The sequence below is a fragment of the Conger conger genome, chromosome 15 (assembly GCF_963514075.1).
Source record: "Conger conger chromosome 15, fConCon1.1, whole genome shotgun sequence".
Classification (NCBI taxonomy): domain Eukaryota; kingdom Metazoa; phylum Chordata; class Actinopteri; order Anguilliformes; family Congridae; genus Conger; species Conger conger.
Genome location: NC_083774.1, coordinates 25,864,030 through 25,891,424, shown reverse-complemented (window position 1 = coordinate 25,891,424; position 27,395 = coordinate 25,864,030). Strand labels below are relative to the sequence as shown.

The following is a 27,395-nucleotide window of genomic DNA, read 5'->3' as shown; positions in this document are numbered from 1 at the left end:
AAGCGGTGCATATTTTGTACCTTGCCTGAGGTCCAGGTAGCATTTTTTGGTGATTTTGTGCCTTGCCTGAGCTCCAGGGAAGCATTTTTTGTGATTTTTGTAAAGCAGAAAGTTTCATTTATACAAGCTGCTGTACAGTGGTACCTAATAAAGTGGTCGCTGAGTGTATACGAACTCTGCTAGTGGGCAGAGGCTGTTGTGACACCACAGCAAATCGGTAGACTAAATATTTGCATTTACAAGCTGGTGTACAGGTGTACCTAATAAAGTGGTCACTGAGTGTATATGAACTGCTAGAGGGTAGAGGCTGTTGTGACATCATGGCAAATCGGTGGACTATTGCTACTACTACTAATACGTACCTAATAAAGTGAAACTCCGTCCTGTTTTAAAAATGTAATCTCCGTCCTATTTTAAAAATTGAATCTCCATCTCCGTCCTATTTTAGAAATAGAATCTCCATCTCAGTCCTGTTTTGAAAAGTAGAACAGCTTCTCTGTATTGTTACAATTTTAAGAAGTAGAACAGGCAACTGAGGACTCGTCTTTGAAAAAGGCTTCATACGTTAGCGGACCAGTCCCTGGACACGGGTGGATGCTCCGTGTGAGGTCTGGTATGCTTATGTGGCAGACCTCCTCTGGTGGGCCAGTAGCTGGCCATCTTCCCTCTGATCATATAAACCCCAATTCCAAAGAGTAAGGCTGGAAATGGTTGTTTGCTTTTGACATGCAACTTGGCACTTTTTTCCCCTCAAATGTTTTATTTGTGTACTGCAAATCACATGGGTGTATATTGAAAATAAAACTAATCATTGTTGTTTGTTACTCTGACGACACTGAGTATATGAGGGTATTTCCTAATATTTTGAGACTGTACAAATATCCAGGTCTAGCAAACTCAAATTCAGTTCATGAGAAGCTTTTGCTACTCATTGTCCAATTCCATTTCTTTTCCAGGAATACATTTTATTTGACAGTACAAAATGCAGAAAGGGAGCACCATTGTTTTTTTTTAGGTGATTTTTATTATTATTATGATTATTATTATTTAAAATATGGCACAACTCTTCACAGCAGAACATGGAGAAATGTCATGAGTGATTTCATGAGTACAAGAGGGGGATGTAAATGGACGTGAATGGGGACCTACTTGTGGTTGCAAGTAAATTTGGCAATTGTTCCAACAGTAGATGGATACATATAACTGGCATCAAACAAAACAAGGAGTGGTGTGCATGTCCTCAAACCTTGACTGGAGCTGTGCTGATGCTATGCTATCAGTATTTTTCAATATGTATGATTTTTAAGTGAAAATGTATTTTTCCACTGGCTTCTAGATTGACTGCTAACGCGGTCACATCAGAATTATTACTGGTCTGATATTTTAATCACATAAGTAAGTAGAATACATAGAACAAGCCCGTGGAAGGCATGCGTTCTGTGTATGGTTCTCTGCTGCCATTTCACATTTGCCTACTGTACAACTGAAATGCCACAAAAACATTTGGACAGGAATGACTAAACTGGGGAGTCCTCCCGTTTACTGTATTGTCACACTGATTCTGGTAGCTAGCCATGCAGCTATCCACCTTGCCAGCACGAAACTGTTACATTCTATAATTAAAAGTTTAAGTGACATAAACGTTGCCTTTAACAGAACAAAAAAATTGCCTGCTCTAAATTGAACATGAAAATAGAAATTATTTCAAACGTATGTATTCAAATACGTACTCAAAGATCGGAATAGCTGTCTACAGTCGGTCAGTCAGATCATTCCAAGTGCCTCGTTTACAGGAGTGAAAGGGAGAGTTACGATTGGCTGACTAAACACGTGATGAAGTTGGAACGAACTGGCCATCTGATTGGCTTGGGACATTGTAAAAGTTGGTAAAAGTTGGAATGAATGAATGAATGGAATAGAAGATCGTGCGAAAGAGTTTCTTGCAGCTGAAATAATCGCAGATGTCACTGTCTTTGTACACTTCTACAGATCCCTCCATTACTAGTTTTTTTCCTTCCCGTTCACACAGGTTTTTAGACAACACTCAATTAGCTTTCTCAAAACACCTTCCCTTATTTTGATCTCTGCTCTGTATACCTACCCCTACATTAATATTGCATATCACTGGATAGTGATCGCTCGCTATTTTGGTTTCTCTCAGTACCTTCCATTCACATCTCCCCACCATTACAAATGTCAAATCTATACAAGATTCAGTACCTCTGGTAATATTCAATCTTGTACCTGTGCCATCATGCTTTTCTAGGTATATGGAAGTATGGGACAAAGATTTCGTACAAATGTTTACAGGTGGGGCTAAGAATCCAGATACTGGAAGAACAGGATTTGGATTGGCAGTTCCAGGAAAGAAAATGGAGATGAGTAGATGCACATCTAATATTCTGGGGGGTTTTATGGTGGCACTACAATGAGTGAAAGAAGGTAAACAAAGTAAAGCACTAATTTGTTCAGATTCTTATTCTGTACTTTTTAGGATTTAGTGTAAGATCTTTTAAATCAATTAGTCGGCAAAATATAATGTATGACCTCATTCGTACACTCAAGGGTTACTCAGCAAGGTAGCACTGTCAGGTTCATGGGCTCCTGCTGAACAGGAATGAAAGGGCAGATACTTTGGAAAAGCAAGCTCTTATTAAAGATGAAATAGACATGAAAGTTAGGATAAGTAATTTGGAAACAAAGTATTACGGGAAAGAACATATGGAAGGGAGAGTCATCTTATAAATTCAAAGACGACAAAATTGACTAGATTAAGGCTAAGCCATTGTGGACTACACGAAAAACGGTAGCCAAACAAAATTTCTTAAATTATACGAATGCACAGAAATTATAATATAAGGATAATTCAATGCCATGAGTAGGGTTGTTTTTGGCAAGTTCGTCTCTGATCCACACTCCGGAACAGGAGGTGGCGACAATGCACCATAATAAAGGTGTATGCCAACAGGCGTAAAACAACAAAAATAAGTTTTGTGTCGGTTGTTTTCGGAAGTGTTTACAGGCTTTCGCGAGAAATGGTCAGAAAACACGTTTGCTAGCAGTCACAGATGAAATACAAGAAGAGAACCGGATAAACGACTCGTTACTGAGAGAGGCGATGATGCAATTTGTTTTATTCACCCAAAGAATGAATCGTCGACGAAGGACGCACGATTAGCCTATTGACTAGTGTAAACGCGCTCGGGATCAGTTAAAATGGATTAGCATGCTTGCTAACAACCGAAGAATCAAGCAGAATGAATACGGGTAAGATTTTAATTTAAAGATTTTTTGTTAAATTGTCAAGCTTTCTATTGGTTATTTTCAATTCTGTTTTCAGAAGATCTGTTGACCAGATTGCAATTACTGTGCAAGTAGCCTCCCGATTGAATAACCGTTAAATCTTTTTACAAATCGGTAGCTGACTTATCTGCCCTGTAATGATACATGTATAGTTTATAGCCTAAATAGGCCCATAGCCTAAGTGTATCCAAATAATATAAATTGTTGTAATCATTGAGAAACATGTTTAATTTGTATTATAGCTAAGTTAGCTAGCCTAATGACTGCTGTACAACTGTGAGATTATCTAACTTATTTATTATATAACTTAATGTTGACATTTAAATGGAACTGTTAAGATGGCTACAAATAAAGTTTGAAAATGCAATTAAACTCCAGTGGCAACTGACCAAGTGCTTGTTAAGTCGCCCACTGACTATCTATGGCCTAATGTATTGAAAAGCGTTTGCTTGAAACATTAGTGAAGTTTACCGGCGCCGTCCGTACGACACTAACCGTGTGAGAAAGAGTGACTCGGCTGGGACGCAACTGTCCCTGATTCGTCCACAAAGTATTACAGCATTGTCCTACACGCACACAATAAGATAATGAAAATCGGCATATTAAGATTGAAAGTGTGGCTGAAACGCATAAAATGGAGCCAACAGCAGCGGAGCTAATGAGCGTCTCTTAACAAAACCAATAAACGAGCATCAAAAACGACGCCTGGCTTTGGCTGCTTTGAGCGACTGTGAAATGATTTGCTCAACCACCATCAGTATGCAAGATATGAACTTCATTTAGCCCCGTTTGTTGTGGATATGCAGCAGGTTATTCTAGCACATCTACTGAAGCTTCACTTCAGTTGGCCTCTACATAAGATCAGGACAGCTCCAACTTCCTCTGTCATCCGTGGTGGAGGAATTTAAGGTGGCAAAGTGCAGAGTGGTAATGATGTACAGAGACTCCCAGGATGATCAAGTCAGACACGCAGGCGTTACTACAAGATCAGGACGCAAGTGTGCTGCCGACACCTCTGTCACACAAGCAGAAAGTATGCTGAAGCTACGCAATATCATTGGAATGCCATGCACAGGAAGACAGGGTCTTGGAACCTCGCATTTCCAACAATGCCCTGACAGGCAGACACCAAGGAGAGGAGAGCCATGATCCAGGAGGAAGTACGGCACCTGGAGGAGGAAGGACAAAGAGCAAAGGCTGTGGAGCTAGCGTCCCAGGGAACCTGGACTAAATGGGACCTCCTCAAGAGAAAGATCACATGGGCGGACCTATGGAAACTGGAACTTTTCCGCATCTCCTTCCTGCTGCGATCAGTATATGACACGCTCCCGACTCCAACAAATTTGCATAGGCATGAGAGAGGACCCACTGTGCAAGCTTTGTGGGGGGGAGGGGCACCATGGCGCACATCCTGTCAGGGTGTAAAACAGCACTCCCCCAAGGAAGGTACAGGTGGTGCCATGACAAGGTGCTCATGACACTCGCTAACACCCTGGAGCAGGAGAGACCCAAGAAACGCCAAATGCAGGGGAAACCAACACCATCAATCAAGTTTGTGAGGGAGGGAGAAAAGCCATCAACCACAGCAAGAATATCAAACAACCTACTACAAAAGGCCCAATTATGGGAACTGAGGGTAGACCTGGGAGGATGGCTGCAGTTCCCACCGGTTGTCCAGATAACCCTGAGGCCAGATGTGGTCCTGTGGTCGGTTGAGGCAAAGAAAATCATCCTCATCAAACTTAGTCTCATGGGAAGAAGGGTGTGACCAAGCCTTTGAACGAAAGAGTGCCAAATACCAGGACCTCTTGCAAGACTGCAGAGGGAAAGGGTGGCAGGCATGGCTATTCCCAGTTGAGGTCAGCTGTAGAGGATTCGCCACTCAGTATAGAGAACGCTCACAGCCATTGGTATGACAGGAAAGGAGAGGAAGACAGTAGCTCGCAGGATGGGGGAGGCAGCAGAAAGAGCCTTTGTTGGCTATGGAGCAGGAGAGAGGAGATAAGCTGGAAGCCAGGAGGAGGAGATGGGCAGTGATTTGGCCACCACTGTTGACCCGCCAATGGGAGGGTGTTATGGTTCAGGGTCGAAACACCCAATGAACGTTGGACACCGTCTGATGACATCAACTCCTCCTGGCCAAAGCTACATTCACCATAGGTGAATGAAGAAGAAGCATCTTTTTAGATGTAATTATTCTCTAATGGTGGTTAACCATTCAAAATGGTTAACCACCAAACCACCATCTCTTGCATTAATTACATTCTAAATTAGGGGAAAAGACCAAATCAGAGGTAAAACTGGGTTTATTATATGTACACTTGTCTGGTAGTTGGACCTGCTTAAGGCTAAATCTCTTCCCCTGTTTCCCTCCAGGAGATTCACTACTGCACACCTGGGCAGCAGTATGATGCAGGCAGTAGCCTGTCTGAGATGGGACTCTGAGACCAGACAGAAAGAAGAGAATTTGGTGGAATGGAGTCTGTCCACATGGCAGAATCAGAGACAAAGTGTATTACAATACACTGGAGCGAGTGTGTTACAGCACGCAGGGTTAGTAATGTACACACATCATTGATAAAAACATAAACTGATCTGGCCTCTACCAACCCTGGCGGTTTTAAGACCGAGAGACTGGTCAGTACAGTGCTGGGATACGCAACCCGTCTGTATCCTGACCAAATCAAAACAGAGGCTGATAAAGGAGGCTACATTAAGCCTGAACACCTCAGTCACTTGCAAGATAATAATTGTGTTGATATTTGATAAAGTGAAGTGTGAGTCCAGGGACATTTTAGTGAGTGATCTCATGAATACTGCACTCAGTGGAGCTGTTGTTGATCACAAAGGCCATACTGATACAAACTGATTCGTACAAGTGAAAAGCCTTACAGGTATAGTTTGTGTGAGAAGAGTTTTTGTTATAAACATTCTTTACAACGCCATGAGAGATGTCAGACAAGTGAAAAGCCCTACAAATGTAATCGGTGTGAGAAGTCCTTTCTTCATGAATATAATTTCAGTGCCCACCAGAGTATTCATACAAGTGAAAAGCCTTACAGGTATAGTTTGTGTGAGAAGAATTTCGCACAAGTAGGATTTTTGTGTTGTCTCAGCCATTTGCTTAGAGGCAACTGCCACCTGCTGTATTTTTGTTTTGATAAGTGTAGGCAGGCAGGAGTTTTCTTTTCTTGTCATCCATTTAGTCACCCGTTATTAAAAAATATTTTGCAAGTGGTTTTGTCCCCCCTCAATGATCCTTATATGATAGCTTTGTGCATTTTATTTAGATATTTTAAGTCGCTTTCAAATGGCAGTAAAAAACAAGAATGCAATTGTAATTGTAGTAAAACACACGGGAACACAATGGCAGAATTACAACAAGTAAATACACGTAAATACAAAAATAATTATCTGAATGCGACATTGAAGTGCTGTTAATGGAGGTGCAGGCAAGAGCACAACTATTGTTTGGTTCTGTCAATAGTATTGCATTCAACAAAGTGAAATATCTTGCTTGGCAAGCTTTGATAGGTTGGCTCTGGGTAATGGCATGGACTCATCGTTGTGTGCAAGGAAATCTGTCTGATCCATGACAAGTGTTTATCACTTCCAGCAGTGCTTGGCTATAGCTACTGTTAGTTAATATTTAATAGTTAATATTTTAAAATTTCACTACTGTGAAGCAAGTTTCTTATTATTATATAGTTGCTAGTGCTATCAAAAAAAAAAAATCATGTATAGGCTACACAGCATAAAGCATAATTTCTTTCATCTTTAAATTGCCTGAAATTGAATTATTCTTCTTTCGTCTGTCATCATCAGATGTCCGGCTCAGTAGCGTACAGCCACACCCTCGTCTCAGGTCCCACATCGAAGAGGCTGGCCTCCATGGGTGGTTTATACAGGGAACAGGCGGTGACTATGTGGTCAGCGGTCTGCTCCGGCTCCCCACACTCATATGCTGCTCCGTCTGCCAGGCCCCACTTCATCATAGATGTTTTGAAGCAGCCGACCCCAGTTCGCAGGCGGTTCAGCAGGGTCCATTGCCGGCGTGGCAGTTCCTCTCCTTTAATGCCGCCTCCCGGGTCCTAGATGTAACAGTGGATGCGTGTGGGCCCGGCCGACTCCCACTCCTGCTTCCAGGCTGCCGCCAGCCATGCCTCTGTAGACAGGTCCTCAGGGATGGACCTGAGCAGCTCTTGTGCCGCCTTGTTGTACGAATGGCGGGACTTGAGTCTATTTAGAGGCAGCACTGTTGTGGTGGTGTAGTGCAGGATATGTCAGTCATATCTCTGGGCTTTCCTAGCTAGGGTGAGGGTAGCAGCCTCTCGTCGGAGGCCGGCCGGGGCAATTCCCACTAGTACTGGCAGGTGGAACACAGGGGTGGGCTTCAGGCAGCCAGTTATGGTCCGAAGAGCGTTGTTTGACCTTCCTGGCATGTGGGCTTCTGCACCAGGCTGGGGCACAGTATTCAGCTGCGGAGAAGACCAGGGCTTGCGTGGAGATTCTAAGCACCTTGGCGGATGCACCCCAGCTAGTACCGGCGAGACATCGGATTAGTGAGACCCTTGATGACACTTTGGCCGTCACTTCTTCAAGGTGTTGTTTGAAGGAGAGTGTCCTATCCAGACGTACACCAAGGTACCGCGGGGCTTGCTGGAACTCCAGGCGCTTGTTGTTGATGAATACATCCAGTTCCCTTTTTGCTTCGCTGTTGTTGAGGTGGTAAGCTGCTGACACTGTCTTGCCAATGCTGTAGGCGCCATTTGCGCAGGTAGGCTGCCAGGATCCCCATGTCCTGGTTTAGGCCGTCTTCCATCGCCTCCCATGTTGGTCGTCGCATCATGATGGCCAGGTCATCAGCGTAGCCATATTTCCGGGATGTTATCTCCGGTGGATCGTAGATGTATATGTTGAACAACATGCTGGAGCATTGACAGAACCTGGTGCTCGATGGTCGGGATGGCCACCCGTCCTGACGTGGACGTACTGTGTCCCTCCGGCCTCCTGCGCCCCGGTCCGCCAGCTGGGTGATGACTGATTGGCGACATTAGTTTCACAAGCTGGTCTTGCACCATTTCTTGCTACTCACAGAGGAGGCTGTCGTCATCTCCAAATTGAATTCAGTCATCCTTATAAGGTATTTCAGGGGCATCAATTTATGCTAATCATAAGTCCTGTGCACACACCTTTTGTTTAGGATTGATTGGTATTTATCGACCTACACATCTGGACACAAAAAAGTGTGTCTATGCATGTTTTGATAAATCATAATTTTAGTTTGGTTCCGATCACACATACATTTGCACATGGATTTATGAAAATATTGATAAATGAGGCCCAAAGAACACAGATAAACACAGTAATTATACATTTCTTGTTTTGAACAATTGTTCTAGCAGATCTGATTTGATTCTGTGGCTGGGATGGCAGGGCACTACATTCAGATCACAGGCTCCACTGGAGGCGTGTGTTCAAATCCCTTATGACAACTGCTCATTTTCATTCAGGCATGGGAACATTTTCACACAACTATTAGACCCCTCTGTAATGCCACTGGGCATCCGGCACCTCTCCCACTTCTGTCACATCTGTCTCCTGTTCTGGCCACCTGGTGGAATGATGTTCCCACTGCATTAAAACAGCTGAAACCCTGCCTACCTTCTGAGAGCAGACTGAAGACTCACCTCTTCAAATTTCACCATGGCATCCATGTCCCTCTTCACATGACCTTTTTTCTTTTGTTCTTTCGAGGAGTTGTTTTGATCTGTCAATCTATCAAGATTATTACTGAATCAACCAGATCGAATGGAAAATCCAGCTAAATGAACTCTAATTGACATAATAACATGTAATAGACCAGAAGATAAGCAGTGCTAGTGGTCTGTTTGATTTGGGTGTTAGTGGTCACTGTCCCATTGTCTATGAGGCACTAAAAGATGAACACAGCCTTTCTTTCTAAAAGAGACAGCAGGCACTTTAAGGAGCAAGCCTTTATACAAAATCTTTACCTCAGTGAATTTGCAAATGCATGATGTTGACTTAGCTCCAAACTTTTTTCCAAATAACAATACTAATATCAATATTGATAGTGATATTGAGAGCTGCCCCTTGCTTTAGTGATTCTTCTTGAGAGATAACGGATACAAGTAATTCTGGGACAAAGGAATACAATGTCCTTTTCAAGTAACCCATGTTTTGGACTGCTAGCTGAAAAATCCAGCTGACAAGGACAAAATGGAATTGCATTTTTATTGTGTCCCAAATGTTTTGGATTATAATGTCTGATTCTTTAATAAATGAATTTTAAAGACTGCAGAGTTTTTAATGATGAAAATGACACAAATGTATTTCTTTTGAAGGCATATCGAACAGCTGCTTGGATATGGAAATAAACATAGTAACTCAAAGAGCTAAAAACCTAACTCATAAAAGCAGTTTTTCAACATAATAGGCTACACTGGGTGAGTGGAGGGAATGTAACATGGATGGAGTGTCAAACACATAAAAAGTGAGCTGTTGCAGCAATACTCCCCTGGTATACACTCAGTGAGTACTGTATTAGGTCTTTTTTGGATTTAAGTCTTCTGCTGCTGGAGCTTATTAGCCTTAGAGGTTTGATGCATTGTGTCTTCAGACACACAAGTGTGTTCTCTACTGCTTACCACCTTAGTAATGTGCGGCTATTTGCATTACTGTCAGCTTCGGCCAGTCTGGCCATTCTCCTCTCACCTCTCTCATTAACAATGTGTTCTTGCCCACAGAACAGCTGCTTACTGGATGTTTTTTTTTAACCACTCTGCAAAATCTAGAGACTATCAAATTAGATTATCAGTATCTGAGATGCTCAAACCACCCTGTCTGGCACCAACAATCATTCTCTAAGTCACTTAGATCACATTTCTTCCCCATTCAGACACTTGATCTGAAAGCAGCTGAACCTCTTGACCAATCTGCATGCTTCTATGCCTTTAGTTGCTGCCACATGATTGGTTGATTTGGTGTACAGGTCTACCTAATAGTTTTGTAGAATGGGTTTTTGTTTTGTTTTTTGGTTGGGGGGGATTAAACTCTTCCTCTTGACCTTCATTTATATCTGTTAAACAGTGGGATAGATATAAGAACTGATACAGTTCTGTGCTCAAACTACGTTCATGTCATCCAGCTTGTTGGTGTTTGGGACACACTTTATATTTCATTAAAGGGTCACTGTGTAGACATTACAACACTTTTTATCCATAACCCTGAAACCATGCACACTAAACACAATGACCCAGACTTCTCCACTGAAACCCGGAACACTAAACGCACTGACCACTTCTCCACCAGGACCAGGCATCGCATTTCTATTATCTGTACCCATTGTTTCACTTTATTTTCCCGCATTTGGCAAGATTGCTAAAAGGTGTATGTCTACACAAATAACACTGGAGGCTACTTTAAGGTTATCGTCCAAAAGTATCGAAACATCGCATAGATCACTAAAAATGGAGTAAATGTCGGACCTCGCTAAAAAATAAAAGGCATGGTGTTCGTCTCCATGACACCCGAGACGATCACCCAGCCTTTGCTTTAGATCACAGGTGTCAAACTCCAGTCCTGTAGGGCCGCGGTGTCTGCTGATTTTCGGGTTCTTCTCAGAACCTGTGGTTGATTTAAGTCATTGATTGGCCAAAGAATGGACACATCAAATGCCAGTAATATCTTGTTCTCGAGGCCTTAATTGACAGCTGATTGAAAGGAAACCACAAAAACCAACAGACACTGCGGGCCCTTGGGAATTAATTTTGACACCCCTGCTTTAGATTATACTTGTAGGCTAATCATACGTTCAAATGTAAGGTTACTGAAGGCCTGATTCTAGCGCCACTGTGTGTTTCGACATTTTACTACAGAGTATGGTTTAGACTGGTGTGGTTGGCATACTGGACACAATCCACGTTTTCAAATAGCGGAGTGTTATTAGCTTAATCTTATTTAGGTCGGCCTATATTTTGTGCTAACTAGTAAGTAAACATGCGCTTGTTTCGGTGTTTTGTGTGAATGGCAGTGTTAATTGATTTCGAAGAAAGCTTGCGCGTCCACAGTTCACATACCCGAAAGCGCGCGCCCCAGAGAAAAGTATTCCAACAACAGTCAGCGCGCGAGCCCGAGACCGGCGTCAATGTGGAAACCGAAAAATAAAACCCTGCAGTCTAAAGGATAAAAATACTGGAATCCCGTCTGGATTATTTGACGTATTAACAAAGACGAACAGGAAAGGCTTTTTGAGGTAAGATTATGGATCGCTGATTCAGTCTCCTTGAAACGTATTACAAAAGAATATATAGTTTTGCTTTTTATTTCTAGAGAGAAGTAGCGTTAGCTTACATGCTAACTAGCTAGTACCTGTCCTGGTAAACTGGACCAGTTCTCCCAGGTTTCGACAATCCTGGAAAAAGATAAACGACAGGTAACGTAAAGCACAGAACATGAATGCAGATAGCTAGCTTTAAACTTATTTAATCTGTGACTGGCTGTGTGTGAGCTGATGTGATTGTTTGTAAAAGATAACCTTTGGAGCCTAAGTTTTGTGATTGTGTGTAGAAAAGGCTGGTGTCGGTAGCACCGTGGTAACATTAGCTAGTGTGCTGTGACAAGGAGATCGTGAAGCTAGCTAAATGGCTATTGTGTTTAGCTAACGCTAGAATCATTAAAGGTTTGTGGTGGTAATGATTTGGGTGCGGAATGCCAAGGATTCACCAGCGTTATCTATGCTGTGCAGTGATAATGAACTCAACAGATCTGTTATTTGTACTACAAGCTTTTCGATTGTAGCTGGTAGCCAACGGTTAGCTATCTACATAGCCTAGCTACGGCTGTGAGGACCGCCTGTGCCCGTTGACCTGTCTGTGCCGGGGGACAGGGTCGAGGCCTAGCCTGGCTACATGGTAGCTAGCTAATGCTAACGTTCAACGAGTGAATAGACTGATTTGTTTGGTTGAAATATTTTAGTTGGCTTTGTTTTAATTTGTGTTTTTGTTATACAAGTCTAACTTTTCAACTTTAGCCAGCATATTATCTGGCACTAGACTAACGTTACTTTTGGAGAGCTAACGACGTTAACGTTAATCGACCTAGCCAGTCTGGGGGGTATCGGGTTTGAAAACATGCTGGTGGACATGCTGAGCGACAGCTAAACGTTATGTGCATTTTGTATATAGCCTAGCTAGCTAACAATATAACGTTAATATGTTGTATAACGTTAGCTATGAAGCTAGCAGGTAGCCTGGTCGCGAGAGCAGAGCTCATTCTCTCTGTGGTGTGATTCGTGATTCAATTTACTTGAATGAACTTTAGCCAACAGATGCCTCGCTCTGTAAATCCAGGATCGCGCACTTACGGGGTGTTTTCATTTCTCTGTATTCGTTGCCAACATGGCGGAGGTCAGGTTGCTAACTTATTCAGTCGCTGTTCAAGGCTTAAGAATCGGCAGACCCGGCTATAAATAACATCTGCTTCTGAACCGGGACAGAGATGTGCTGTCGATAGTAGCAGTCGATTCATGCTGCCAGTCGAGCACTAACGTTACTAGATCTACGGCTTTGCCATTCTAGCGCTTCGGAGAAATTCTGTCATGTGAACGCATAGCTGCGGATGAACTGTGTGATGTGGCTTGTAACTTTGTTACGGCGGTATTCATGGGTTACAGTACCGTTATTTTTAACCGGGCTTAAACACTTCAACCGAATGACGCGGAGAGACAAACTTTCGCACGCGAGCAAAAACCAAGACTTTGAAATGCAGTCATCCCGTGCATATGCATCATCATTCGACTCGAGCATTTAAACGATAGTTTAATAATCATAATAAACCTTTGGTAGCGAAATGTACAGCTCCGTACAACGTATAAATGATCCTTTATTAAAGGAATGACAGGTGCACTGTATGACGCAGAAACAATGACTGAATGATGATATTTATCAATGATCGCATTGTTTACATAATCGTGTGTGCAGCATATCTACATGACGTTATCAAAGTCCGTTTCTCCTTTAACATCAACACGTATTATTTGTATGCAAATAAGCATGGACATTGTATTAAACATGAAATGCAATAATTTGTCTTCGGCTTTGCCTCCGGCATATTGCCGGGCCTCAGTCATTATCCCGGGCCTCGGTCATTATCCCTTACAAATAATTAACCAAAAAATATATTTGATCATTTTGCTCTCAATAAAATTAATTCCGTAATAATGCCAACCAGAACATACAAAGTTACTTATATCTTAAACTACATTAACAATTGCCCTTTGATGTTCCAAACTATTTATTTTGGTAAGCATAATTTCTATGGGAGTTAGCATGTTCTCCCCGTGTTTGCGTGGGTTTCCTCCGGGTACTCCGGTTTCCACCCACGGTCCAAAGACATGCAGGTTAGGCTGATTGGAGAGTCTAAATTGCCCATAGGTATGAGCGTGTGTGTGCCCTGCGATGGACTGGCAATCTGTCCAGGGTGTATTCCTGCCTTTCGCCCAATGTATGCTGGGATAGGTTCCAGCCCCCCTGCGACCCTGTTCAGGATAAGCGGGTTAAGATAATGGATGGATGGATAATGTCTATGTTTTTATCTTATTTGTCTGCCTCATAATGGGTTCCTTGACTCACTTCCTTGGCACAACTCTGATCCTTGTGTTGACAAATGCCAATCAAAAAGCAATCAAAAGCCTATATATCGAAAGCTTTCTTATACCTGCACTATGCAGCAATTGAATACACCTGAATAATCAGAAACAGCGGACAGTCTGCACTTTAACTAACTTCTTATTCATAGTTTAATTTCAAATCCAAGTACAAAAATTGTACCACTGTCCAAATACGTACGGACTGCATGTAAAACAAGTTATGTAAAATAAAGTAGTCCTGTTTACTACTTGTCACACATCTTCTCTGGTGATGCTTTTACAGGTCTGTACTCCGTCTTCAGCTTCTGCCTTTTTCGGTGGTTAGTTGCCCTAAGTCCTATTCAGCATACAAAATGCATGTAAAATTGGATTCAGATCAGATGAATGACTTGGCTGGTGAGAGTTTTCTGGTTTTAGCTTTGAAAAACTCCTGTGTTGCTTTAGCAGTCCATTTACGATCATCGTCTTGCTACAGGATGGAGCATCGTCCAGTGAGTAGCTGCAGCTGAATGAATTCTGAAGCCTATTATCAGCAACTTGGCATTTATATAGCGCCTTTGTCCAAAGTGCTGTCCAATTGATGCAAGGCACCAACCAGCTCTTCAGGAGCATTTGGGGGTTAGGTGTCTTGCTCAGGGACACTTTGACACATCCAGGGTGGGATCGAACCAGCAACCCTCCGACTGCCAGATGACTGCTCTTACAGCCTGAGCCAATGTCGCCCCTTTGCCCCTATGTGGCATAGGGGTGACATTGAGCCCGTGAGCCAGTACCTGTGGCAGCAGTACATGCCTAAACTATAAGATCTATTATATATATAATCTATAATCTTTCAGAGATGAGGGGGTGGGGTACTTTGGTTCTTGGGCAGTTCCTTTTAGTCTCTGCAGTCTGCTCTTGCCATCACTCTGATGCAAGTCAACCTTGGTCTCATCTGTCCAAAATACCTTTTTCTAGAACTCTGCATGCCCCTTAATGTACTTGGCGAACTAACCTGGCCATCCCGTTTTTGCGGTTCACATCTTGCAGTGTAGGCTCTGTAAAGTCCTTTAAATGCCTTTTGACAAACTCCTAGCGGGCTGTCATGCCTTTCACTCAAGAGTAGCTTCAGTCTAATCACTGTACCATAAAGGCCTGATTTATGGAGTGCTGCTGAGATGGTCGTGCTTCCGCAGGTTCTCCCATCTCTGCAGTGGACTTTGGAACCTGTCTTAGAATGACTGTTGGATTCTTGGTCACCTCCCTGACCAAGGCCCTTCTTGCCCGGTTGCTCCGTTTAGGAAGAGTCCTGGTGATTCCAAACATCCATTTCACAATTATTGAGGCCACTCTGCTCCTGGGAACATTCAACACTCGCTCAGCTTTAGATATGGGTTTATATGTTTTTTTTGTTTTTTTTTTTCAAGGTGCACCAGATTTCAAGAGAAGAGGGCCTCAATCGGAAATTGTCTTATGGATGAAGGTAAGAGATCCAAACTTTATTATTCTGCCATCCCTGTGAAAAAGAGCTTGTCCTATTCTCACTGCTCATTCCGTCATTGTTGAAGATCATGCCATAAATCCAGAACTGATCAACTGGTGTGAAACAGAAAACGTGCACTCCATTCAAAGCTGTGGACGTATGGAGTGGCTTATAACAAACTAAACTTGGGAGTTGAATATGTGTGTGATATGCACTGTATTTCAGGAAATTCCAGTGTTCAGTGCAGTCCCTCATTAACACTGGCATTCTGTAGTTGCTCCTTAACACCACAACCCCTGGGCTCCATTCATCCTTTATCTGGTCTCCTGACCACATCAAAATTATTTCTCGACACACATCAAAATATTTTTAGGCAGGGCTGCCCAACACTATTCGTGCAGATCTACCCTCTACCCCAACAAGGCATACCTCATTTAACAGCTAGAGCTCATTGAGCTGCTAATTGGTATAATAAGGTGCGCCTGAGGTCTCCTGTTGACGTGTGGTTTTATGTCTCTGATCGATAGGGTTCACACGTTTATTTGTTCCGTTTTCTTTCTTTTCATTGCCCCGTGCAGAAATGAGTCGCCAGACCGCCACAGCGCTGCCCACAGGAGCCTCCAAGTGCGCCTCCTCCCAGCGCGGCCCTCCGCTGTCGGGCACCACGGCCTCCAACACCGACCTGGCCAGCCTGTTCGAATGCCCCGTCTGCTTCGACTATGTCCTCCCGCCCATCCTGCAGTGCCAGAGCGGCCACCTGGTCTGCAGCAACTGCCGGCCCAAGCTGACCTGCTGCCCCACCTGCCGCGGCCCGCTGGGCTCCATCCGAAACCTGGCCATGGAGAAGGTGGCCAACTCGGTGCTGTTCCCCTGCAAGTACGCCTCGTCGGGCTGCGAGGTGACGCTGCCGCACACGGAGAAGGCGGAGCACGAGGAGCTGTGCGAGTTCAGGCCGTACTCCTGCCCCTGCCCCGGGGCCTCCTGCAAGTGGCAGGGCTCGCTGGACGCCGTCATGCCCCACCTCCTGCACCAGCACAAGTCCATCACCACGCTGCAGGGCGAGGACATCGTGTTCCTGGCCACGGACATCAACCTGCCCGGGGCGGTGGACTGGGTGATGATGCAGTCCTGCTTCGGCTTCCACTTCATGCTGGTGCTGGAGAAGCAGGAGAAGTACGACGGGCACCAGCAGTTCTTCGCCATCGTGCAGCTCATCGGCACGCGCAAGCAGGCCGAGAACTTCGCCTACCGCCTAGAGCTGAACGGGCACCGGCGCCGGCTGACCTGGGAGGCCACGCCGCGCTCCATCCACGAGGGCATCGCCACGGCCATCATGAACAGCGACTGCCTGGTGTTCGACACATCCATCGCCCAGCTCTTCGCCGAGAACGGCAACCTGGGGATCAACGTCACCATCTCCATGTGCTGAGGGGGGGTGGGGGCGCCCCCCTGGTGGTCGGGCTCCGCTAAATCAAAAAAAGCTACGAGTGGAAAGCGTGAGCAAGGCAGGACCTGCGAAAGTGCTTATCCCAACTCCGGCTGTCCTCCGCGACGCGCTTAGCGTGGCCAGCCGAACGCTCCTTCCCTGGGCTTCAAAGACGTTTCTTCATTTGACACTGCAGGTAAATGATTAGCTGTTCAGTAACGGACAGGCAAAGCACTGACGGGCATTCTGGAATGGACTGTCGGTGCCTTTGCCAAACGAAGTCAGCCGGCACGTGGAACGTGGACTCGCACGTGCGCAAGGGAACACTAGAGCGTTCCTGGCTACTTTTTTTTTTTTTTTTTTAATAGCTGGACAGTACTGGAGTGGGAGTGGGGTGGGGGGGAGAAAAATCATGGTTAAAAAATGTTACCTGATGGGGTGGGGGGGCAGTAAACGGCATTTCAAATTGGGGTGGAATTTCTTTAATTTATTTATTTTTATTTTGCATTTTCACCCCGCCCCCCCCTGCCCCCTTCAATGATATCCTGGATGCTGGAACAGTCCAACAGTGTTTGCTGAAACCACTCTACACCTGGGACATTTATACAGATGTATTATTGTTATTAATAATATTATAGCTCATTTTTGTATGGAATTTTAAGAAAAAACCTCTTGTAAAGTCATGGTTCAGTCTAGTTTCATCTTCGTTTTTTATCATCGTTTCTCTGTCTGAAAGAGGTGCAGTGTTTCGGCACATGGTACTCTTTGCTCTCAACCCTACCCCCCCACCCCAAATTCATTTTAACTTTTCTTTTTTTATTTCTTGTTTATTCTGGCATCAAATCTTTTTTCATACCCTGTTCTTTTCATCTCTGATGTGAATAGTCTGAAATCTTAAATTGTTAAATTAATAAAATCTTCTGAGGAACTTTTATTAAAGATTTTTCTTTTGAGAATCCTGCCGAAATACATTTACTACACACAAACATTTGCGTAAGTTTTATTTGCTTTTATAGTTATTTTATTTATTCATCTTTTTATATTTATCTTTCTTTCTTTTTATTTATTTATTTAAATTGGCTGTGTGGTGCAGCAACTAAAGGCATGCAACAGAAGGATATGGCAGCTAGCGAGAAGGAGAGAAAGACTCAGGACCGATTTAAAGGGCATATTGTATGTATGCTGATGGTAAGGAGGTAAGTGCTGTGTGTTGAGATTCCTGGTTGATTAACCCTGCTGTGTTCATGCCATCTTTTGTTCTCATCCTAAATCACTCCATTTTAACTGTTTCTGAAGCAATCATAAACCTCACAACTTTTTGGAACCTGATTGACCTAAAATGATACCACAAGTTTTTTTCAGAAAAGGAAAACAGGGGGAATGTGTGCTGTTTTACAAAAGAAAATAACGAAAGCAGTGTTGAAGCCTCTAAACGCTTTACAACACTGATTGAATTCAAGGTTTATTCGACGTATCGAAGTATCGTCTTTGCTTATGAATAACCAAACTACGTAATTTGTGGGGATGCAACATAATGTACCAATGCGCGATTGCCTGAAGAAGTTCTCTTCTCATGTAAGACTCGCGGTTATCTCGGTGAGCAAGCTATTGGTTTACTTTTGGTACAATTATTGGTGGGGATCGATACGTCCCTTCTGACATGTAATCACTTTTAATATTTCACACTACAAGCCTACGTAACGTTAATTTATAGGGGAGCAATACATTAGATCTGGCTAACGAAGTCTGTACTTGCACACAAAACTTTGGCACAATTAAATGTATGTCAGAAGTCGGATTCGAACTAACCCCTCCAGAGGCTTTGCGACCTGCTGCTGCTCGATCATCAAACAATCCATACAGCGTGACCAATCGCGTACACGGACCCAACTAGCTGCAGCGAATCATCATAGTGGAATTCTTCCACTCTTAACATTTCAACATTCTTGACGAATCAGAGCGGAGCAATGAAGATAATTGAGAAAAATTGATAATTATGCTCTCTTGGTGTTAGCGTTTGCGACAATTTTGCGCGGCTTACCTGTATTTACAAGAGGTAATGAGCGAATTTCAATTCTTTATCCGCTGATTATTTAGCCTATTGTTACGCAGCTAAATTTTGTTTCATTTGTGGCGGTGCAAGCTGAAGCCAGAAGAACTTGAAAAGAGACTCCGGATCCTGGGTTAGGAACGTTGTGCCTGTCTGTGCAGCGTTAGGTTCTGTAAGGTTATCCGTGGTACCACGCTCCCCTTTCTATGCAGTAAACTGCACATTATCTAGTAAGACGGGAGGGCAGAGATGGCTCAAGGTCTGAAATCACAGTTATCTCCACAGCCAACCAGAGGCTTTCACCTAACGTTTTGTACTTCGTTGACAAACGAGTGTAGCCATTCATTAATTCCCCCATTCATTCAACCTAGTTAGCTTGCTAGCTAGCGTTTCGTTAGTTAGGTTCATTGTACAGTCAATATTACAAGAATCTATGACAATGTACAGTACTGTTTGACGTAAAGTGTATACATGGCAATGGATATAAAAGAGTCGCTGTACATGAGATGAGTGTTCTGTATACCCAACACACTATTTCAGCTCGGCACTTAAGAAAGTTTATTGTTACTAACACAAAGATGACCATAGTTACAATTATGTTAATGTGAATGTAGTTCTCCAGCAATTAAATATATTGCACACACCTAAGAATAAAAAAGATGCATTCACGAGTCCCTGTCATGTTACAGGATGGGTCATTACTGTGAATTTAATCACTGTTTTTTATGTAATGACAGACTACATTGCACAAAGAGTTTGCGTACAATAAAGTATAACAACTCAAAGATACTTCAAATTTCAATAACACAGTAAGATATGATTGGATGATAGTCATTCATGTAAGACCTAGCAAGTTAATGATGAGTAAACAGCAAAACAATAAGCCAATGAAATATGAACTTAAACGTAATGACATATGGATTTCATAATTCTAAAGGTATGCGGCGCTGGGATTCTAACTTACACCTTTGTGTCCACACCTAATGGGAAACATGTCATGTCAAAATAATTATTTCTATATCTGAACAGAACGGAAATGTCAAATGTTATTTTCTCCTTTTTCTTCTTACCAATTCTTCCCCATCTTAGATGGCCTATTGTTTACTGAGTATTTAAAGAAGTGAAATACATCAAAATAGCTTTATCTGGCGATGTATAACGCCAGATAACGAAGATGATCGTGCAAGGTTAGCTGGCTAATGTTAACTTACCTTACTTTTATAATTCGAAGCTGACAGGTATTCATTCTTTACGGTTGGTATTGGTATCATTACTGTGCTGTACTTATCCGTGAAGAGCTACCATGCTATCGGGCAAGGTACATAAGTACACTAGATCTGGCTGACGAATGGTGTACTTGCACACAAAACAAAATCAAAAACGTATGTCAGAAGTGGGATTCGAACCCACGCCTCCAGAGGAGACTGCGACCTGAACGCAGCGCCTTAGACCGCTCGGCCATCCTGACTACATGGAACCAAACTGAGGTCACTATTCCACTTAAAGGGGACGTCTCCGAACATTATGGAAATTATTGTAAAAAACGTGTTTTCGCCGCTTTGAGTTCATAAAATCAATAAGCGCCGCTTTCTTTCCACAAAAAGGGGGACATATATCCAAAGGTAAACGTTACAACAATGAAAGCAACGGACTGACGCTTTTTAGGGCATGTTAAGAGAAATAGCGTCATCAAGTGGCCTTAAAAAGCATTTTTTGGACAGCACTTGGCAGGTGTCATTTATTGGTCAGGCTCATAACAATAAAAAAGTAGCTAGCTATGTTATTTAAGAAGGATATTCTTATTTCTCCATAAATATTCCCAAATGCTTGTCTCTTTTTCGTGATGGTGAAGATTTCAAGGTACCACTTCCAAAAAATGGAATTACTTGCAAGGCCGCGTCTAAGTTTGACTTTCATGAAAAATGTCATTGATTGTATGAATAAAACTGAGCCCCCAACCTGTTGAACTGAAGAAAACCATTTCATATTCATACATTTTCATGATATATGTGTCAAAAATGCTGTTGAATGAAAAATGTGTTTAATGTAAAATTTTGTGGTTGTCGTACAGCTCTGGTTTGCCTTTGGACCGCAACTCTGAAGGTTGGAATCCATTTGTGGTCCTCTGGTGGTCAGGTATCCAACCACAGACAGGGAGGCTGAATTGGCAATGGCTCTGGCATGATGACAGTCCTGGAAGGAGCAGTCTGCACACTCCAAAAAAAAGAAAGAAAAAGAAACACTGTGTAGTGTTTTGCAAGAAGTGTGTTACAGAATTGCAAACAAAGTACAAAGCAGAAAATGTGTTTGTACTTTTGGTGCCTTTGTTTAAGGCATGGCTAGAAAAGTTAAGGTTTTGATGCTTTTGTCTAAGCATTCAATTTTAGTGTGTAAGCAATTGGGAACTGTACTGCCTGCCCTTGAAAAACCTTTTCAATGTTCAAACCCTTTCAATGTTCAATAAAATAAAATAAAACAGAAACTTTAATTTAAAAATAATTGCATGTTCCTATTACTAGCGCTACTGCTAATATGTTTAAGGAATCTCATACAGCAATCCTATGAACATTGTGAATGACTGTGAATGATACAATGTGCTTACCAAATAAGCATTAAAAGGCCAGCCAGTGTCTGCCAGAGATACTCATTTCACCCAGTGATGTCTGTTTGACTCCACCCCCCTCCTCTCATTGGCTCTCACCTGAACTCTGTCACTTTCTCCTGGCTGCTCCACTGTGCCAAGCTCACTAGCTCACTCACCAATGCAGGTGCTAACCCAGTGAACCCTGGTTGAATCCAAGCCCTACCATGACAAAGTCAACTTTTTGTCTACCCTCTTGGTAGCTCTTCCTTCATCTGGAACTTCTCCTGCTCCTGCCGGTTAACCTGGGCCTTAGTGTCCACCAGCTTCCTGCGCAGCTCACACACCTGGTCGGTGAAGCCCTCTCACCCATACTGGGCCCTCTCCAACTGTAGCTCCAGGCTCTGAACGCACTGGTGTAGATGTGCCTTCTCCTGCAGTGCACAGACAGACAGACAGACAGGCACACACACATACAGGCATAGATTAAGACAAACCGACAAATATGGACAGATAAATTATGTGTTATGTGTATCTGACCTTGGCTGATATCATCAATATGGATTTGAATTTGGAAGAAAGGTGGAATAGTAAATCAAACTTAGTGGATGTAAGTATGTGCTGTAAGCTTATGCTTATGAAAAATCTTGCACTTTGATACCTTTAAACCCATGTTCAAACAAATAATGAATGCTGAAACAAACAGTCATGCCAAGCACTGAAGGGAGATTTCATGTCCCACATGTCCAGCAGAGACGGAGGGAGTGGGCTGGGTGCTCTGAATGGCCGTCTGTGGCTGTGAGCAAGGGACGGGCAGCCAAACTCAGACCCCCAGCCATCGCTGCTCGGGGCCAGCTGCCGCTAACCCTCGGCTGGGCCATGTCCTGTAAGAGGAACGGCTCGGTGCTGCTGCAGCTTCTTGGAAAAGAATGTGCGATCACTCATAGGGTATGGCATGCATCACAGCAAAATATTGCCAGACAGACCATCTACTTTAGTTGCATATCGAGTTGTTGCTAAATTATTCTTCATACCGCCATGAAAACTCTTAGCAATAAGTTGAAGAGAATTGAATGCCTTCACTACATAATACTCTCTTAACAAGACATTTAGTCTTGAGTCTTAAGATTTTATTTTTTTCTTTCAAGTAGAAAATATTTGTTTGCTTTAAGTTGGCTTGAGAAGTGACATTTTATTATCCTTATGGCAAATCTTGAAATTACCTTATTATCTTATTGTCTTACCTTATTGACAATATTTTTGTATTATTTCGCAAAAAAGATAAAATTACTTTATGTTATGTTATGTTATTGTTGACTTATTATTTTGTTTTGTTTGAAAAATAAGTAAACAAAAAACATTTGTTTATGAATAATATGGGCATACTATCCATAAAAGGAGTTGTACTGAAAGTTTTTTTATTTCTTTCCATTACATAACTGTTTGCATTCAGTGTTCAGATGGGAGACATTTTTTTTTAAATATCACAGAATCTGTTCACTATATTTTTTTAGTTCTTAGTTTAGTATTACCTGATTTAGGCTTTAGGTTTTTAATCATACAATAGATCAATTGCACTTTTAATTCAATCTACAAGTTGTTTATTCAAAAGTAAAATTACAAGCAGCACTATTACAACACAAGTGATCCTTTAATTACCAAAATGGCTTAAATGTCTTTAGCTTAGGGTGCACTGTTTGACAATGGATGCAGTTCCTCTGTCAGAAATCAATGTTAGATGGCCTAAAATGATAGCATTTCAAATGCCCTTTGTCACATAAGGGCATGCCAAGGGAGGGCATGATAACCCTAACCAAAATATACACAGAGCTGCGACACTGGACAATCAGGCCCCAGGTGTAACTACCATTTTAACTGTATATGTACTGTATGTATGTATGTGTGTCTGTGTGTGTTTGTGTGTGTGTGTGCAGTGCATTATTCGATGTAAATAATATATATAAAATTGGGAACACCGATGCCTGAAATCCCCCCCTAAAGAGGAAGAAGAACCCCTCCCCCCTTCAAAAAAAGAAAAGAAAAAAAACAGCAGTGAGGCAAAAATATCAAACACATGTAGAGCCGCTTCCTTTACACTCCGTCATTCATAATCATAGTGGGGAAATAGCTGCTGTATTTGTTTTATTATTATTTAAATTAGCTTCACAGGTTGACAAAAATTTAGCATTTATCTATTTCTTAAGCATTATTTTTGCTCATGGTCTCACTTGCAGCATTATGGCCCATTTCACGCTTTAGGACTTGTTATCCTTATTGGTACAATTTCAGAATATAAACCTACCCGATAAATGTGATTTGTTCCAAAATACATTTCCGACATCTCTTTTCTCAGCTGCAAGCTGCTATATGATGCTGTAAAAGCCAGAAAATTCTCCCTTTCAAGGATTATAATATCAAGTAAATGGAAGTAAGGAGAAGGAGAGTAGCAGAGCAGGAGAGGTTGAAGGGTGTTGGAGAGTACAGACATATCAGAGTGGAAGTGTGTCACCAACACTCAGTCCGAATAGACGTACTAAAGGGAAATGGAGCTGCTTGTCAACATACATAAGCTGGGTTGACACAGAGAAGTCATCAATAGGGTCAGGTAGGGCAAGGGGCATGGTGTATAAGTACAAATAAAAACTACATCCCTTTCAACTTTCACCTTCATTTCAGGGGTACATTTCGGTACCAATTTTTCCAGGCCTGAAAACCCCACCCCCACATCAATTTACAGCATATTACTAGGCCCAGTGCCAAAAATCTCAATAATGCTCAATACACTTCCCAATGTGAACTTTCAATAAATCACATTACATTTCACAGGGGCCTCAAGGACCAGCTGGAAGCCACAGGCTGAACTGCACAGTCGGCTAAATGCCGTTTGCCTGTAAATCACACATGGATATAAACTTCACCCACAGGCCTTTTTAAAACCTCTGTGCCTTCTGGAGTATATTACAGGGAAATAACAGCAATTAAATAACAGCTCTCCTCTGGTTTGAATTTCTGCAACTAACACAAAAATTAGCCTTATAGTTCACAAGCTCTCCTGTGGTTTTTAGTTAGGAAACCCAAGTTGGAACCGGTCTAATGCGGCAAATGTCTACTTCTACATATATACGTATAAATAATGTTAATGATTAGCAGGACAGAGAGAAAGAAATAAGTCCCAGGTGCTGTCCAAAGAATGGTCTATTTGACGCAGGTATCCACTATTAAATATGTTGTAAACTAAACTACTTTTCTCTCAAATGTTCTCGTTCGACACCCAAGTTCAGGCACATATCTACATGCCTGGCTGACATCACTGCCTGGATTTCCACCAAAACATGTGAAGAATTATGTCTTCCGCAGGTTGTTCCTCCCGAAAAAGAGTTCCACACAGACAGCCACTGCTGACGACTCCACAGTCCCTCCCATTGACCAGCTTCTCAGGATACATTGCAGTACCCATTTGATACTGCTGGTTCTCTTCCTTTATGACAACAGGGTCACGTTCAGTCCTGACAAAACGTAGCAGACCATGGGCAGACTGACTGACATAGTACAGTTTGCTCCAATGCCACCTGAGAAGGCGTTCTCCAGCCTAGGCCTACATCATTATTGATTCGGGCTACACCCCCGGCAGACCAACCAAACGGGAGCAAACATACCTCAAAGCCTGTTGTAAAACGTTGCTCACCGTTGGGAGAAAACATGTTGTTCAACACAGAAACCGGAGCGAAACGGAGCAAAACGTTTTCAGATTGAACATGCCCCAGGTTTGGAGTTATGCCCCTTCCCCACCTAAAAGGCTACACAGGCACAAACCCTCATAATCTGTGATCTGGATTGTGACACTTTACTAGGTTACAGTATGGGAAAATTCACCTTGAGCTTGTAAATAACTTCTTTCCCCTAATTTCACAGGTCCTGAGGTGTGCAGCTTTATGGTGGCATTTATATTATGACTTACAGTATATTATGCTCACTTTGCATATATCTTGCCCCAGTGTGGTTTGCCTACCATGTGGAATGCACATTTGTAAGTAGCTTTGGCTAAAAGCAATGGCCAAATTACTAAACTGTAAATTGTACTTTTAGATGTAGTGCAAGACAATATTTCTCTTCCTTGTTGACTTGCTTCATGTTTAAACAGCCACATGATTTACCTGAGTTCGACTGCCATGGAAAGGTAGGACTTTACCACAGTTACCAAGCAATGGAAAACAAATAGAGTCAGATTATTGCAATAAAGACGGGACCCTTTTTTTTCTTTTTTTTTCTTAAATCAGAGGAACAAGACTGTTAAAGAACTATGTTGTTTCTCTGTGGTTATGTAAAGCTCTGGAACAGCACTTAGTTGAATTCCCAAAAGAGCATGTCTGATGTCAAACTGTTCTCAACACTTGGCCTGTGGTTGTGATGCCAAATCATCTGGAAGCATTTCTGTGTGCTCCTCATCAATTTTGTTTATCTGCACACTTTTGATGCAAAACATTGGGTTATGCATTGCAAACAGGGTCTATACATTTCTTCTGCATTTTGGTCCGATCCCAGGTATAGCCACAATAAAATCCGCACAGCGGTTGGACCTTGAGCAAGGCCCTTAACCCTCCATTGCTCCAGAGGAGGATTGTCTCTAATCAACTGTAAATCGCTTTGGATAAAAGCATCAGCCAAATTACATGTAAGGTAGTGTAATGAATGGTAGTCAAGGAAGCCACAAAAGAAACTCTGCATCAGTCTAAAGTTGCAAATAAATGCCTGTCACATCCTCTCATAGGATCCTTCATTTGTAGAGCAGGTACATTTTTAAACCTCCAAAAACTTAAAATATGAGTGAAGGATTTCACAACATGTTTGCAGGATTGCAAAAACTTGCCCATTTTCCTTAAATGGATCAGTGGAGATTATGCATTATAGACATTATAGACATGCGCCTATTATTGGCTGGTTCCTAAGTGTAAATGCCATTGTTCTGCCCACGCAAAGTCGTTCCTGATTAACAAGGCAATTGTCACTGAGGTGCTCAGGTGCCCTTCTAAAATGTCCCCTGTCATTCCAGATTATTTCCGCTGCTTGCAGATAGCGCGTAATCATCGCATGTGAAGAGCATCAAACGTTTGTCAGCACGTGCATGCGTGGCTGGTTGTAAATATTGTAAATAGGATATGTACGCAACTTCGATGCAATCCCTCGCCAGTTGGTGCACATGGTCCCAGCAATGTAATTTTCACCACTTTGGCTTCTAGTAGCTACTAATCACAATTACGAGAAGGTTGTAATGACGTAATCACTTGTCAATGAATGGACCTCTTGTTGATGTCTTATCCACAGCCGTTACATTAGGCCTAAAAATATTATTTATTTCTACACTTCACTGACGGAATAGGGTACGATGCTGCATACTGTATTGCTAAAAGTTACCAAGAGTCACAACTCTAACCATCATTTTCATTTGATATCTAATCAATAAATACCGATTAAAATGTGATGGTCAATGCCTGCATCTAATGAAACTGTTTAACTACGCAAATTTGGATTAATTCATGGCACAATCGTGTAGCCGTTTATGATGGGCTTTATTCGGAAATCCAAAGATAGGTGGAAGGATGAAGAGAAAAAGAAGGGGGTTCGGTTGTAACTGCAGATTTGTTCCACGAGAGGACGATGAAGAGATACTTTGGGCTACCACAATGAGATTTACCTCTGCCTGAAATCTGCTCTTGAGAAAACGAATTCAAATCTAGGCGGGGATGACTCGTAGTCTAGGTCAGCCAAGTGATACGATTCGATATAACCCACTTGAGACGGAAGACATGCTCGTACATTCGACTGTGGTCTTTTGCACGTTTACTATAGTGGGCTATAAAACAAAAGCATTTTCCAGAGTCTTGCTCCCTTTTGCATTGAAATATT

The 27,395-nt window shown here is 42.5% G+C and overlaps 1 protein-coding gene and 1 non-coding gene across 4 annotated transcripts; one reads left to right on the top strand and one right to left on the bottom strand.

Annotated features, from left to right (window-relative positions):
* Positions 1-2,981: 2,981 nt before the first annotated feature.
* LOC133112099 (E3 ubiquitin-protein ligase Siah1-like) lies at positions 2,982-17,793 on the top strand. Of its 3 annotated transcripts, none has more exons than XM_061222792.1 (4): positions 2,982-3,267; positions 5,680-5,856; positions 15,379-15,434; positions 16,013-17,793. In XM_061222792.1, the coding sequence occupies exons 1-4, from the start codon at positions 3,227-3,229 to the stop codon at positions 16,861-16,863; spliced, it is 1,125 nt and encodes a 374-aa protein (XP_061078776.1). In that variant the 5' UTR covers positions 2,982-3,226; the 3' UTR covers positions 16,864-17,793. The 3 variants fall into 3 exon arrangements, with proteins under 3 accessions (XP_061078776.1, XP_061078777.1, XP_061078778.1); XM_061222793.1 differs by lacking the exons at positions 2,982-3,267; positions 5,680-5,856 and adding exons at positions 11,208-11,578; positions 11,656-11,758; XM_061222794.1 differs by lacking the exons at positions 2,982-3,267; positions 5,680-5,856 and adding an exon at positions 11,423-11,578.
* Positions 17,794-20,295: 2,502 nt separating this feature from the next.
* trnal-cag (transfer RNA leucine (anticodon CAG)) lies at positions 20,296-20,378 on the bottom strand. Its single transcript has one exon. It is a non-coding gene; the product is annotated as a tRNA-Leu (tRNA).
* Positions 20,379-27,395: the final 7,017 nt, after the last annotated feature.